This window comes from Taurulus bubalis, assembly GCF_910589615.1.
Source record: "Taurulus bubalis genome assembly, chromosome: 14".
Taxonomy (NCBI): Eukaryota; Metazoa; Chordata; class Actinopteri; order Perciformes; family Cottidae; genus Taurulus; species Taurulus bubalis.
The window spans coordinates 6,326,149-6,340,142 of record NC_136602.1 but is presented as its reverse complement, the minus strand read 5'-3'; the positions used below and the strand labels follow the sequence as shown (position 1 = coordinate 6,340,142).

Sequence of the window (13,994 nt, the reverse complement as noted above, 5' to 3'; positions counted from 1 at the left end):
AGCGACCACGGGGAGATGGAGACATTATTTTAATCCAAATCCAAATTGAATTCATATGAAATGTGAGCGAACAACTTTCTCCCCTTTTTTTTATTCAACAAGTGTGTTTCCATCACTCTCGCTCCAATATGTCCTTCAACCACAAGAAACATTCTCACGTCATGTCGGGATGAAAAGCCCTTTCACAATATTGACATAGAATTTTCTCCCAAGATTTGCTGTTTCAATTCAGCCCTTCTCCTCCAGTACATTGAAGTATGCATACAAAATACTTGAATGGAAACTGTATCTGCCTCTTCTCTCTCTCCCTCTCTCTCTCCCTCCTGCTTTTTATCTGTGTTTCTCTCTCTCTCTCTCTCTCTCCTCTCGTCGAGTTGTTCTTTCCATCGTCTTTCCGTCTTTCCGCGGTCGTCTGTGTTTTTGGTGCCATGGGACGTCGGCCCGAAGCAACACACTCAATGAAAGCTGTGTTCCCCTCATTAGCAGCACAGAGAAAGCCCCGACTCTGCCTCACACACACACACACACACACACACACACACACACACATGCAGGTGTACACACACACACATACACACAGGCTCTTTTATGCGTGAAGTGGTGTCAGTTTCTGGTGTTCAGAGATGTGAGCGGTCCAGATGTGTGTCTCCGCTCAGAACAGACCGCTGCTGTTTCTCTCGGTCAGAGCTGGAAAGAGCTTCACGATCCTGGCGACTTTATTCTACCCAACTACCTGCTCTTCGTCCTTTTTTTTTCTTTTTTCTTTTATTGCCCGGACACACACGCCAGAAGTGATGAATTCTCAGCAAAGCAGAAATAAACAACTCCTGTCAATAAAATAAAAATAGAAAATACATTCAAATAAAACCTACAATTTTGCTCCATGAGTAAGTGGATCTTTCCATTCGTCCGTCTTGCATCTTGCATCTCAACTTGTCTTTTTTCCTTCCTCTTTCCTACCTTGGCTCCATCTTTCCTCCTCTCCTTCCCTTGTCAGTCTACTCATCCAGGCTTTATTGATTTATTAACCACCAGAAATGTGCTAAACCTATTTCTATTTTTTTTTTTTTTTGCAGGAATGTTCACCTACATGAAGGACTCGCGCTGCCATTGGTTCAGCAGTTGGAAGTGTGACAACTATTCTGAGTTCCAGTTGGTCGGGACTGTATCCTTTGTGAAAGAAACAAAACGCAATAGATGCTGCACACACTGTCTTTACGGGGACTGAGGGTTGTATATTGTGTAGAGTGTGTGTTTTTTTTTAGCCATGGTTGTATGTTGAGGTTTTACAATTTGTTTGTTTGTACGTTTTTGAGTTTGTTCCCATCAAGAGAAGCTTGTTTAGCGTCTACACAAACAGACCACATTAGCATTTTAATGTTCTTCCATTATATTCATTGCTCTCCAGTGGTTTCACAGCTAGTGCTTGTATAGCATTTACATCTCCCAGACAAAGCTGCAGTGTGTTTTAGATGTTCAGACACACACACACACACAAGCACAAACACACCTACATACGTATTCTACTCTTAGTCTCCCTCCCCTCTCTCAGACTCTCACAAACAGTACAGTACTACTCCTCTATTTCAAACCACAGAGGAGAAAGAGATACTTTAATGTGTGTTTTCAGGCAGAACAGATATGTCTCAAACTATATGCGCCTTGTTTTGCAGAAAATATTAAATGAAAAGGCATGATTTAAAACATTTCGTAAGAGTGGATATTGTAGGAAAGAATAAATGAAACACTGTCAGTGTATTGACACGCCCAATGTGGTGGCATTACGTTTCTTTCTACAGTATTTGCTGTTTCATAACAATGTTAATTTGTAATTTCTTTGAGACAGGGTTGTGCCCACATACTACCTCAGACAGCTGCACATATTTTCCTCCACTTGCAGCTTGTTTTAACAGGAAATGAGCCTATTTTACCCGACAGTTACAAAAACTACTCCATGTGTTCATTAGAAAATTACAGTACTGACTAATTACAAATGGTTGTCAGGTGGACAGAAATCTAAGGATGCGTTTCTTTGAAACATTCACAAATGACTCTTTTGTAGTTTCACATGCAGTGTAGCTCTGCTGTTGTTCCTGCTATTTGTAAAATGTACTTTCAGGACCTTTTGTCCATGTGTGTGTGTCTGTAAGAGTGTGTATCTATACTGTCCAGTGTGTGTGTGTGTGTGTGTAGAGAGAACGATCCAGTACTTCAGCCGTAGTTACTGGCCAGCTGGGAACTGTCAATAGGTTATGTAACCTAATAGCTGCCTGTGTGTGTGTGTGTGTGTGTGTGTGTGTGTGTGTGTTCCACATTTGTGCGCACGCTAAGAGCTAATTTATCAATCGCCATAGTTCCTGTTCAGTCGTCATGGTAGCGTTGCATCATTGTGAAGATGAAGGGTGGAGAGGTGGTGGAGAGAACATCAGAGAGAACATCAGAGAGAGAGAGAGAGAGAGAGAAAGAGACAAAGAGAGAGAGAGAGAGGAAAGATGGGAAGATGGACTGTAAACACATGTAAACAAATGGAACAAGCATTGATGAGAAAGCAGAGAGGAAGAGAGAGAGAGAGGAGAGAGACAGAAGCGCCGCAGCTGTTTCTCTGCTCTTTCTGCAACGTATGCATTATTCATATGCTGCAATATTACAGAGTTACAGGTCTGCTGTGTGATGCTTTGACAAGATCAGCTTCCTTTGGGAATATGCAATAGGTTGGCACAATAACAACAGGGTCTCGACATTAGAGAGCATCAGGACTAACAGAAGGTGAGCTAACTCATGAGCATAATAACAACAATACAAACATTGGTAACACTTTATAATAACTACACTATTTAGAATTAGTAAAGCACGAGTAAACACATAATTCATCATTTATGAAGCATTGTTCCAACATGAACACTCATTAGTATGCAATTCATAAATACAGTTATAAATGTGTTATTCTTGATTAATAAGCTTGACTATTATGCCTTTCATGATTGGGTTTTCTTCCTTTATAAATGCTGGATTTAGAGTTTACTCATGCTTTGCTAATGCTAAATAGTTTGTAGTTATTGTAAGGTGCTACAAAAGCATTTTCTCAAACACAATTACATGAATTCTATTCGTACAAATCAATGGCGGCAGAGTGAACCTGAGGCTTTTGGCGGCCCCTGAGAATCCGGCTTTGAACCACAAACAGGGGAGGAGCAGGTCATGGGAATGTTTGGAAGCGGTGGATTAGTTGAGGCTGGGTCACCTCGGACCAGATGCATGAAATTATCTGTAGATCCAGGTCTAAAACTCAAATATATATCCATACGCACGCTGCATTTCACAGAGTGATGAATTCTAGGCCTGCACATGGTTCTGTGCAATAGCCTTGATGTCAGAAGAAAGTGGGAAAAGATGGTTTTAACATCCTTAACCTTACTGCATCAGACAGCATTTGTAGTGATCTTTTAAATCTGAGTTTTCACGTAAAAACTATTGAATATTTAGCTATGATATTTTGATAGAAATATAGCTGCAAAGCAGACCAGACTCCTGGTTTCTGTGGGTCCAGACAAATCTATCCATAAAACCACCTCGCCGTCATGCCTCGCTAACTGTGAAGTAAAAGTGAGTTTCACTCCAGCACTGTGTAAGGAGAACGACATGCATGCATTTGTTTCATCACTAAGTTGTATTGGTATAATTACTAATACTTAAAAGTATTACCAATGTTGCACAGTGGGGAACTTCAACATACTACAACATTAGCAAGGCTCCAGGCTTTTTTTCCTCAGTTGGAAGTTTTGTTGTAAATTTGCTTGATAAGAACAGCGTTCTTTTTTTACTCAGTATTTGTAACCTTCATATGTTCAGAATACTGCTGCAGAATCTGTTCTTGTTGGGGCTCGTCTTGCTGTTGCACCAATGAAGCAACACTAAGTGTAAGGAAGTGGGTAGAGAAACCGATGGAGAGATAATGTGAAACAGAGCGGGCATGAGAGAGAGAGAGAGAGAGAGAGAGAGAGAGAGAGCTTTATGCATGCCTGTCACATAAAGTGGAGATATATGAAAGAGGGCCTCTAAATGCTTTTGTTGTTGACATCACAATGACCTTGTGGTAATAGTACAGTAGATGTTTATTTTCGTGTGTGTGTGTGTGTGTGCGCGTGCACACGTGTGGGTGTCACCTATAATCAGTAGTGTTCAGTTCACAGACACACACACTCCACCTACACACACAATTATACCACGTATGTTCACCACATGTGGCAGCAGTGTGTGTGTGTGTGTGTGTGTGTGTGTGTGTGTGTGTGTGTGTGTGTGTGTGTGAGGCTACCACCTCTTGGACATAAAACACATTAAATACTGCAGGTGGAAGCGATGTTCAGTCCATGAACCCAACACACACATTGAAGTCGTTTCGCCTACATTCAACTCTTGGCTAAAGACTTAAAGACCGACTGGTCTTTTTTCACACAAAGCCTCTCAAACGCACCATGAGTTCAGATTTTACACCTTGATTTTAAACCGAGATAAAAGAAACTAAACGTGCCACTCTCGAGCCAGAGATGCACCAACAGAACCTCCTCTGACTCATCAGGTCGAGGATGATAACGTCTTTGGTCTTTGCTTCAGATTTCTAAAAACAAAACAACAAGATGGTGGCCGTTCTGGTGAGGAAGTCAAACTTCTCCAAAAACTGTCCAGCTCTTTAACATCTAGTTTGGATTATTGATCAAAGGTCTTGGTAGTTTTAAGAGGTGGTGAGTCAAGTTGCTGTGAGAATGACATTATGTAACTGTTTGTTTTCCAAACTCATGATGGAAACTGAGCTCATGAAATGTAGGTTGCTTTATGGAGCTGCGACGGGCCACGACAGCGGGCCTGGTGATCGTTACGGCCGGTGCTGTTTTCATCCCGTGAGTTGTGTGCGTGATTGTCATCGTGGCGTAATGTGGTCCGTGAGACACCTTCTGCAGCGGGAACTCCCACAGAAGTGCTTTTGAGTACACTGCCAGATGTGTGGGGACGATGCAGGCAAGAAACTTTACAAGTGTGTCGTTGACATCAAAATGAAGGTTGAATTTGAAGAGGTGTGTGTGTGTGTGTGTGTGTGTGTGTGTCGGCTTGCTCTGTCAATAGTTACTTCCTCCTTAACCTGCTGTGTTATCAGCTGATGGGCTTAGCCGTTTACAACAGCATCGCCCTGGACATCCACTTCCCCCTCTACTGTTACAGGTAAGTGCGTGTGCGTGTGTGTGTGTGTGTGTGTGTGTGTGTGTGTGTGTGTGTGTGTGTGTTTCCATCTGGCATACCTTGACAAAAGCAAGAACAAGTATAGCAAAAGTAGATAAACATAAATACAGAATAGAAGAAAACAAATCGAAATGTTGACAAATATTAAATAAATCTTTATGTGTCCCTTACAGGAAGCTCCTGACTCCACCCACTGTACCATGTGACCAGAATGCCCTTGTCGGCATGGCAACTGCCACCATGGATGACCTGCAACAGATCATGCCGGTATGTGTCTCAGGTTGACACGTCAGTAGTTTGAATCCCAGACTGTGTTCAAAAATGTTTTATGACGGGTGATGAGTTTTGATGAGGGGTAAGTGGAGGGTAACTTTGCTACAAATCAGCATGGTGCTGTATTGTTTTCGCTTGTTAATGCATTTTTTATTGGGGTAGTCCCACATCACATTTACCTGCAAATTTGTTCTTCTCTACTGCTTGCATTTCTCTGCATTGTCACTAGAGGGAGCCAGAGTTCAACTGTTGACCCCTCTCTGTTTGTTTTCACCTCCCTAATCCCTGAATGATTGTTTTAACAAAGTCTAAATTTAACTTCACAGCAACATGTCAGAATGAATTCAACCCTCCCACCAGATAACACATTCAGTTCTGTTGACTTTAAAGCAACCTTGACAGTACTGTTTTAACTGTGCATTCTGTTAATTATTTTTCAGCAAGCCTTTTTTAACTCTATGAGATCATATAATAATATATATGAATGTATTTTTATCTAATTAGTGTACTCACCTTCAGCTATGCAATATCATATTTAAAAAAAAAATGTTTTCTTCACATTGTTCTTTTGATTAAGTTAGCTAAAAAATTGCGTTAATCACGCATTATTTTTTTTCACAGAGTATTTGTTTCAGTTAAAATTCATATATAACACTATATTGATGAAAGAAAGAGTTAGAACATTTTGTTTGAATTGTTGATTGTTCCCAGATGTGAAGCGTATTCAGCCAGGTCACAATAGCACAAGCAAAGTGTTAGCGATGTAACATTTTTTGTTAAATGCATTGCCTCCAGCATCTATATATGCATCTATAGCTAAATCCAAAGGGGTTACTTTGTATATTCTGTGCCAAATGTGGTGACCATGGTTTAAAATATTCAGGAGAAGTAGGGGAAAAAGGCTTTTGGGACACAATTCAAAATGGCAGAAAGTTGAGACGTATCTGGGTATTGCTTATATGGATCGATTTGTCTGGACCCTCAGTATACAGGAGACTTACAGTTCAAAAGTGACAGGCCAAAGCGTAAAGTTAAATCTTACAGCTCCACCATATGGTCAAATTGTACCACATTGGATTCTGATTCAGTCCTTAGGTCATGATGCCTGCCAAGTGATAGACAACCATGCTCTGCATGCACTTGCTAACACAGACTGGTGTGACTAGTGCATTGGGGCGAGGCATTCTAACCCTGCACACCTGCTGCAGGGCCCGACAGTTTTGGTTTGCAACTTAGCGGAGATAGCGTTTTCACCTAGTAACAGCGTATGGAACGCTTCTCCCGTATTGTGCAGCGGCAAGGGAAAGATCCTGAACTTTCTCTCGCTCAAAGTTACTTGATCCTCAGGCTGTTTCACATCCAAAACCTTCCTCACTGTGAAGGTCGACAACACACGCGCACACACACACACACACACACACACACACACACACACACACACACACACACACACACACACACACACATACACACAAACACACACACACGCAGGATATGAAACATGAGGCCTGCAGTTGGTGTCAGCGTGATCCCAAGTCAAGCATAGTACTCAAACATTATACATCAGATAGATCAATCATCAAGTGGAGCTTTGCTTTCTTGCCAAAGTTTTTCCTGATATTCCCTCGTTTAAAATAGAGACATAAATAGTTCCCTATGAGCCCAGACCTCAGGCAATGCTGCGGCATTTCACACTTCTTTTTCTTAGTTTGATGTTCTGTCAGAAGAGTGTGTGTTTGAAGAGCTGTTTCATACATGCAGTGGAATCTTGTCAGCTCCTCATTTGTCCGAAAGTTTTTTTTCCTTTAACATTAAATAACTTTCTCTTCTTTACAAAAACTACCGTAAACGTCGGATTACGAGGCGCTACTACCTTTGGTCAGTGTCCCCGTTAGCTCCCCGCTGTAGCCAGCTGAAGCTCCTGCTAGCGCTCCGTTACTTCCCGCTAACTTCCGCTAGCGCCCCGAAAACCAGTGAAGGTAGCGGGACCAGGCTCGACACCCGACTTGGGCAGAGGGGACGCGGGCAGTAGCTAGCAGCTGCTAGCTTGCTACAGCGGGGACACGACTGGCCGTAGGAGCGGCTTGTAACCCGACGTTTACGGGAAACACTGAAAACATGACAAAGAGTAAACACTGAAAACATGACGTGTTCTTGTCTTTTTGAGAACGGTCACTTATTCAGTTGTTTCAGGGATTGAATCCAGTAACCTTTTTAATCCCTTCACTGTATTGTGTTGCTCCAAAAATATTTTCCCTGCTCTTGAACTCTTGTGTCCTTTTGCAGGAGCTGGCTCATGGTTTGGGAGAGCTGTTGAGCTACGAGGGAAACGTAGAGGAGGACTTCTACCTCACGTTCCAGGTATCAAGATACGATTAAAGCCTGGGTATGAGGTTCATGACGCATGGGCCATTTGAATTTGGCAAGAGCAAGACAAAGAGTTTGTCTGTACAAAGCACTTTTGCTCAATTTCAATGCATAAAAAGCAATCATCTATGTTTCAGTTTCGCATCACCAGTATGCTTAGTAAGCTGTTTAACAAATCCTTACACATTTTCATTTATTATCATATAATATATGTCATATATATTGTTAATGACGTGAGAAAAGTCTGAGTACCAATAAAACTCTTCAAGAGAGTTTGTTAAAAGTCTTGGCGCACACACACACCACAGATGTCACAATTACAGTGTCTCGGCACGTCTGACGGGTCTGACAGGCTGCTGTGACTGCTGTCACTGCTGCGTGATATTAATAAAGTTAATTCTAGACCAGAAGGTAATCTGGAGCAGTCCCGGTCACATCATACAGCAGATTTATTGAATCATAAAAATGTAGGTTACGTACCCGAGCTAGCTAACGGACCCTGTTACAGTTGATCACACCGTGCCTGTTAGCACTGTTTGTACTGTTAGCACTGTTAGCTGCAAGCAGCCGGCTCAGCAGTCGCCATGTTGAGAGCCGAGTGGAGGCAATAGATATGATCTGAACTTCGTATTGAGCGGCTTCATTGAAAAATGGGTCAGATTAATAATCTTGTTGATTTCTCTTTCATCCGATACTGTAGTTGCATAGTGATAGTGAAAGTTTTTTAAACAATACCTCTCCCTAATTATGTTCTTTTATGGATAATGGATGAGTAAGCACCACAGACTGAAGTGACAGAAAAAGTGCCCCAAACCTGTTCAACTAGATACGTGCACTGATTTTGAGCTGCAGTACAGGAATGCTGACCAACTGCTCACTTTAACCACCCTGAAGCTAAATACATAATGATTATATGTGTATCTGTGCGTTGGCCTCCGGGGCTCTATACCTCTCTTGTGGCACACAAGTTTCCGTTGGTTGCAATATGCAACCTCACTGTTAAATCCTGCACATTGGACCTTTAAAGGTTCCGCATACTAGGTTTTACATGACTTGACGTCAGCATGATTTATGAAGCAGGCGTCTCTGTCTCTGAGCGTAGCAACCAGATACAGTGGAACACTTTACGGTGCAGCTAGGGTTATACATGAAGCTGGAACATATGTGAGAAGAAACATTATGTTAAAGCTTGAATGGAGGTGTTATTTTTACCCACAGTGTGAGCTGACTGTGAGCTATAGGTTGGTCAGCTAAACCCACTGACCTGCAATACAGTGCATCACTCTCTGTCACTTCTCCCACTCACTGTGTCTCCTTATTTGTTTGGGGGGTGTTTGTTCATCAATGTGTGTCTCTTTTACTGTATATATACCATTCTATTTTTTGCACACATTAGTTTATACTGCTGTACTTGCCTATCTAAGCCCTCACTTAGATAATGTATTCCCTTGAGCTGCTCACCCTAACCTTAACCTAATTATAAGCCTAACCCCAAACTTTATTTATTGTATATACCACAAGTTATCTCAAGTTATATTTGTAAAGCCCAATATCACACATTTTCCTCACAACCTTTACAATCCGTGCGGCATTCGACACACTCGGCCCATAGATCCTTGCTGTTAAACCTATAAAAGGGGGAAAAATGAGAAACCTCAGGAAGAGCAACAGAGGAGCGATCCCTCTCCCAGGATGGGCAAACATCATTAAAAAAGTACAGCTAGAAACCGACAATCAGTTCTAAATATGAAGCTATGGTACATTTAAAGCTTAAACACATCATATATTGTTTCTTTAATCCTACATTAATAATTGTGCAAAAAACAGCCATCAACCTCCGGATCTGAAAAACTGAAGCTATACCTACATTCTTTGAACTTGCATTCTTTCTAATGGCCAGCAGGGGGTAACTCTTCTGGTTGCAAAAATAAGTCTGATTGTATCTAATATGAGAAAATGACCCTACTTCTCACTTGATTTATTACCTCAGTGAGCATTGTAAGCATGATTTTAAGGTCTCAATCGCTAGTTTCTAGTCTTTGAAAGAGCATGATGTTTAGAGTAAAATAGCTGATACAGAAGGGTATGCTCTAGGTCGGGGTTATCTTGTGATTGACAGGTTGCTATTAAGGCGTTATCCGGTCTGGGAGTTGTCTCTGTTTTCAACTTTCAACTTTAACCCTTCCACGTTGCAGCCATTGGTTACTATTTATGAGAGGCATTGGATAAAAGCACAATATAAATGCACCCATTTACCATTGTTCTAATCTGGACAATGAAAGTATTTGCAACTATGTGACATACTTCTTGTGTGTGTGTGTGTGTGTGTGTGTGTGTGTGTGTGTGTGTGTGTGTGTGTGTGTGTGTGTGTGTGTGTGTGTGTGTGTGTGTGTGCATGTTGCAGGTTTTCCAGGAGGAAATGGGCGTGGTTAAGTCCCACAACCTGAAGCCTGGAGGAGACAAAATCCCCGTCACCAAGCAAAACAGGAAGGGTGAGTCCACACTGAGGTTCTCAGCAATGAGCATGCGTCTTGCTCATTGGCAAACAGACCATCGGCTCCACAGTGCAACAAAGAGCAGACGGTCCAAACAGACACAAAGTAGAGCCGACAAACATGGCAATCACTCAAATCCGAGACCAGCTGCACCTTTTAGCTTCTTCAAGTTTAAAATCGCGACACATCTCAATACAAAATGGCGGTAACCTGAGACTATGTGCTGTCTGGTAAACTGTATTACAGTCGTCTCTCACCCAGGAAGTATTCCCCTGTGGAAAATCAACCTGAAGCTACAAAAGTGAGGGGGCAAAAAATATGATTTTGAAAAGCTTCATCCTTATTGCTGATCCCCCTCATGTGCTGTTTGACTTACTTAGCTCAGCTCAAACGCTTCTTTGTTTTTTTTTAGAGGATGGAGTCAATTTTCTTTCTCTCGTTAAACCTCATTTTCCATGTCTAGCTCTGTGCCTGGTGTCCCTCTGTGTGTTTAGCTGAAGGGCCAAGACTGGAGGGGGAACGGGTAAAACTGTGTAATGGAATATTGAAAAGTCACACTGCTGTGTTCTGTCTCCACAGAGTACGTCCAGCTTTACATCGACTTCCTGCTGAACAAATCCATCTATAAACAGTTTGCTGCCTTCTACCACGGCTTCCACAGCGTGTGTGCCTCTGATGCACTCATGGTGAGTCCACAGTGTGTGTGTGTGTGTGTGTGTGTGTGTGTGTGTGTGTGCGTGTGTGTGTGTGCTTTCTGAGGCCTATTGAATTCCATTAGCCGGTCCCCACCAGTTTATAATTGCAGTCGAAAAATGCTTCTCAGTGTCTGTGAGTGGCATTTACTTGCTGACATTGCCTGATATTCAATTAAAATGAATTGGCTAAAATATGTGGTGTAGTAATTTTTAGGTCTGATTATTTTATAAATTTCTAGATGAACAGACGCTATTGCATGTTATCTAAAAACAGGGAAATCATCTCACGCTCTTCGTACTGATATGAAACACGTAAATTAATTCAGTGGCCTTCCTCTTCATCTGATTTGTTCAAGATAAACTGTGAATATAAATTTCCTGGAACAACAGTTGAGTAATTGGGTCATTACACATATATGTTCCCGTGTAGTAAGAGCAGTGCGCATTTTCATTTATTTAGTCACTGTTTTGTTTTAGTAGGAAGTTACAGAACACACATTTTGTATTTAACCTTTCCTTCTTCTCCTCCATCATGGACAAAGACATGTTGCCCAAATATGGAGCTCAGGCAGTAAACTCTGTTTGTCTTCATCCTTTACTCAGATATGATCATGTTGTTGTTTACTGAACTCTGGGGCCCCTCCGGGACCCCTGATGAGGTTCCCAGAGGGATGGTACAAAAATCCACAACATGCATCCAGTCCCAAATATGATCGCACATCCTGTTTTCATGTGGCTTGACTGGTTTTGCTTGTCTTTTGCACTGCTGTTGTTTTTTTTATTAAAAAATGAAAAAATTCACTGTTTCATATTTTTCCAAAACTTTATGATAAGGGATACATATGTTTCTTACTATCATTCATTTTATTTAATGGAATTGTATTTAACATTTTCACAAAATGTGTCACTTACAATTGTCACTAACATGTCCAGCAAGATTCATTATTTAAATGTAGTTCAACATTTAGTTACATTTAGTTGAGTAGTACCTTTTAAAGAATACATACATTATATGTAAGTTAAATGTGAAATATACATTTAAAAAAATAACTATGCTCTACTAGTATTGGTAGTCGTGGTGAAATCGAGCACATTGAACACAAACAAAAGACTGCAAAAAAAAGAACGGGGAGATCTTTTGGATCCTGGCCCACATAGTTTATGTTTGAAGGTCGAACAGTCAAGTTCGCCGTGCTCCATGCAGGGCGGCGTGTCTGTGTTTTTAAAAGGCTTTGTGTGGATTACCAACCTGTGATCTGCTCGGCAGCCGTAGGGAACACAGTGAAATAATATCTGACGGAAACAGAGAGGACCAGTCTCACTCTCCCCCGGGCAGATAAAAGCTGACCTGCTTTGACCTGCTTTGACCTGCTTTGACTTCCTCCCACAGTTTGGAAAAACAACTTTCCTAAATCATGTTTGCGTTTGAAGTCAACATTGAAGCTCAAAATAAGTACAAGTAAATATAAAAGTAAATATACATATATGTATATCAGTGGCGGGCCGTGGATTTTCTACCCGCGTATTCAGTGCCCTGAGTCATAGTCTAGATCAGCTGTTTAACAGTATGCATACTATGACGTTGATGAAAAGCCAGAGCAGTTTGTCTAGGGATGGATACAATTAAAATTAAATTATAAAATAGCTATAACTTTGTGATTCTGTTTAGGCCAGCAGAGAAGGCTGAGCTGGCCCTGACGGCCTGCCACTGATGTATATATACACACACATCACACATTTATGTGTGTGTGAGTGAGTGGGACACGTCTGTCTCTTCGGTTTGCCTTCAATCATTCAGTCACGTCCACATTGTCTGACAGGACATGACGAGGCAGGCCTGTCATTTACTGTATTTGTGGGCGAGGTTTGATGAAGGCGCGGTTGTTATTCTTGTGGCTGTGGTTGACACACTCCACGCTGTGGAATTTTTGGCTGTCAGATGGAATGGTTTTCGTCATGGGGGAGAGATGACTGTACTACGGTTTACTACGGGCCCTGAAGATGGTGTCAGGTCCAGCTCATGTCCTGACCTCTGAGTTTGAACTTTCAGAAGACAATAAGTTGTAAATTATGCAACTCACAAAATCTATAATGCAGTTTCACTTCTTAATGCTTGCAAATAACAAACTGTCCCTCCTGAAACCCCCATGAAATTGACTTTTTGACATTCTCTGTTATCGGCTGCTCTCACAAAGCGTAACTTCCTGTCTCTTTACTGGTTGTGTTGCTCTTGCGTGATATTTTCTTACACCAATCAATTGTTGCTTTTTGACTGCGGTCGTGTTTCAGAGGAAATGCTGCTCTGCTCTGTACTCTGATGTTGCGTCCGGCCAGCTGATTTCATGACACGCTTCCACATGGCCGCTGCAGCTTGAGCCAAGGACACACACACCTCATACACATGCACTTATATTATGTTATGTTGCATTGCTTTTTTAATGTAACATTAAGTTTCTTTATGCAATGTTCTGTTCTGTAAAACGTTCTGTTATGTTATTTTGATTATTGCTACATGAGGTAACACAAGTTAACACTTTCAGCACCTGGCCCCATTCTAGTCACAATATTTGTGTCCTTTTGTCCTGTTTGCTGTTGTTATACATTTAAAAAAAACAATCTCAAATATTCATTCTAAATTGAGTTCTAAATCTGCATTTCACACAGTTGCTGCGGCCGGAGGAGGTGGAGATGTTGGTGTGCGGGAGTCCAGAACTCGACATGGGCGCTCTGCAGAAAGCTGCTCAGTATGAGGGATACGGCAAGACTGAGACCACCGTACGGTAAGAGGCCTGCACTTTCTATTTACTTCCTATTTACAGACAGCAGCCACGCTCACTGCTTGTACAGTGAGTCACACTTCCGATAGACTCTAATACACACATTTACTCAGTGATTCCTTCTATTGGACAGACTGATCCCACTGTGTTGTCTC

The 13,994-nt window shown here is 41.6% G+C and overlaps 1 protein-coding gene across 1 annotated transcript in view; it reads left to right on the top strand.

The window, feature by feature from the left end:
- Positions 1 to 13,994, top strand: part of hectd2 (HECT domain containing 2) — a gene marked incomplete at its 5' end in the record, with an annotated part of 37,178 nt that overhangs the window by 17,967 nt on the left and 5,217 nt on the right. Inside the window, 7 exons of the mRNA XM_079229347.1 lie at positions 1,077 to 1,165; positions 5,150 to 5,214; positions 5,406 to 5,499; positions 7,792 to 7,866; positions 10,277 to 10,364; positions 10,947 to 11,053; positions 13,727 to 13,842. Of these exons, the coding sequence (XP_079085473.1) occupies positions 1,077 to 1,165; positions 5,150 to 5,214; positions 5,406 to 5,499; positions 7,792 to 7,866; positions 10,277 to 10,364; positions 10,947 to 11,053; positions 13,727 to 13,842 (634 nt within the window). The remainder of the gene's footprint in view (positions 1 to 1,076; positions 1,166 to 5,149; positions 5,215 to 5,405; positions 5,500 to 7,791; positions 7,867 to 10,276; positions 10,365 to 10,946; positions 11,054 to 13,726; positions 13,843 to 13,994) is intronic.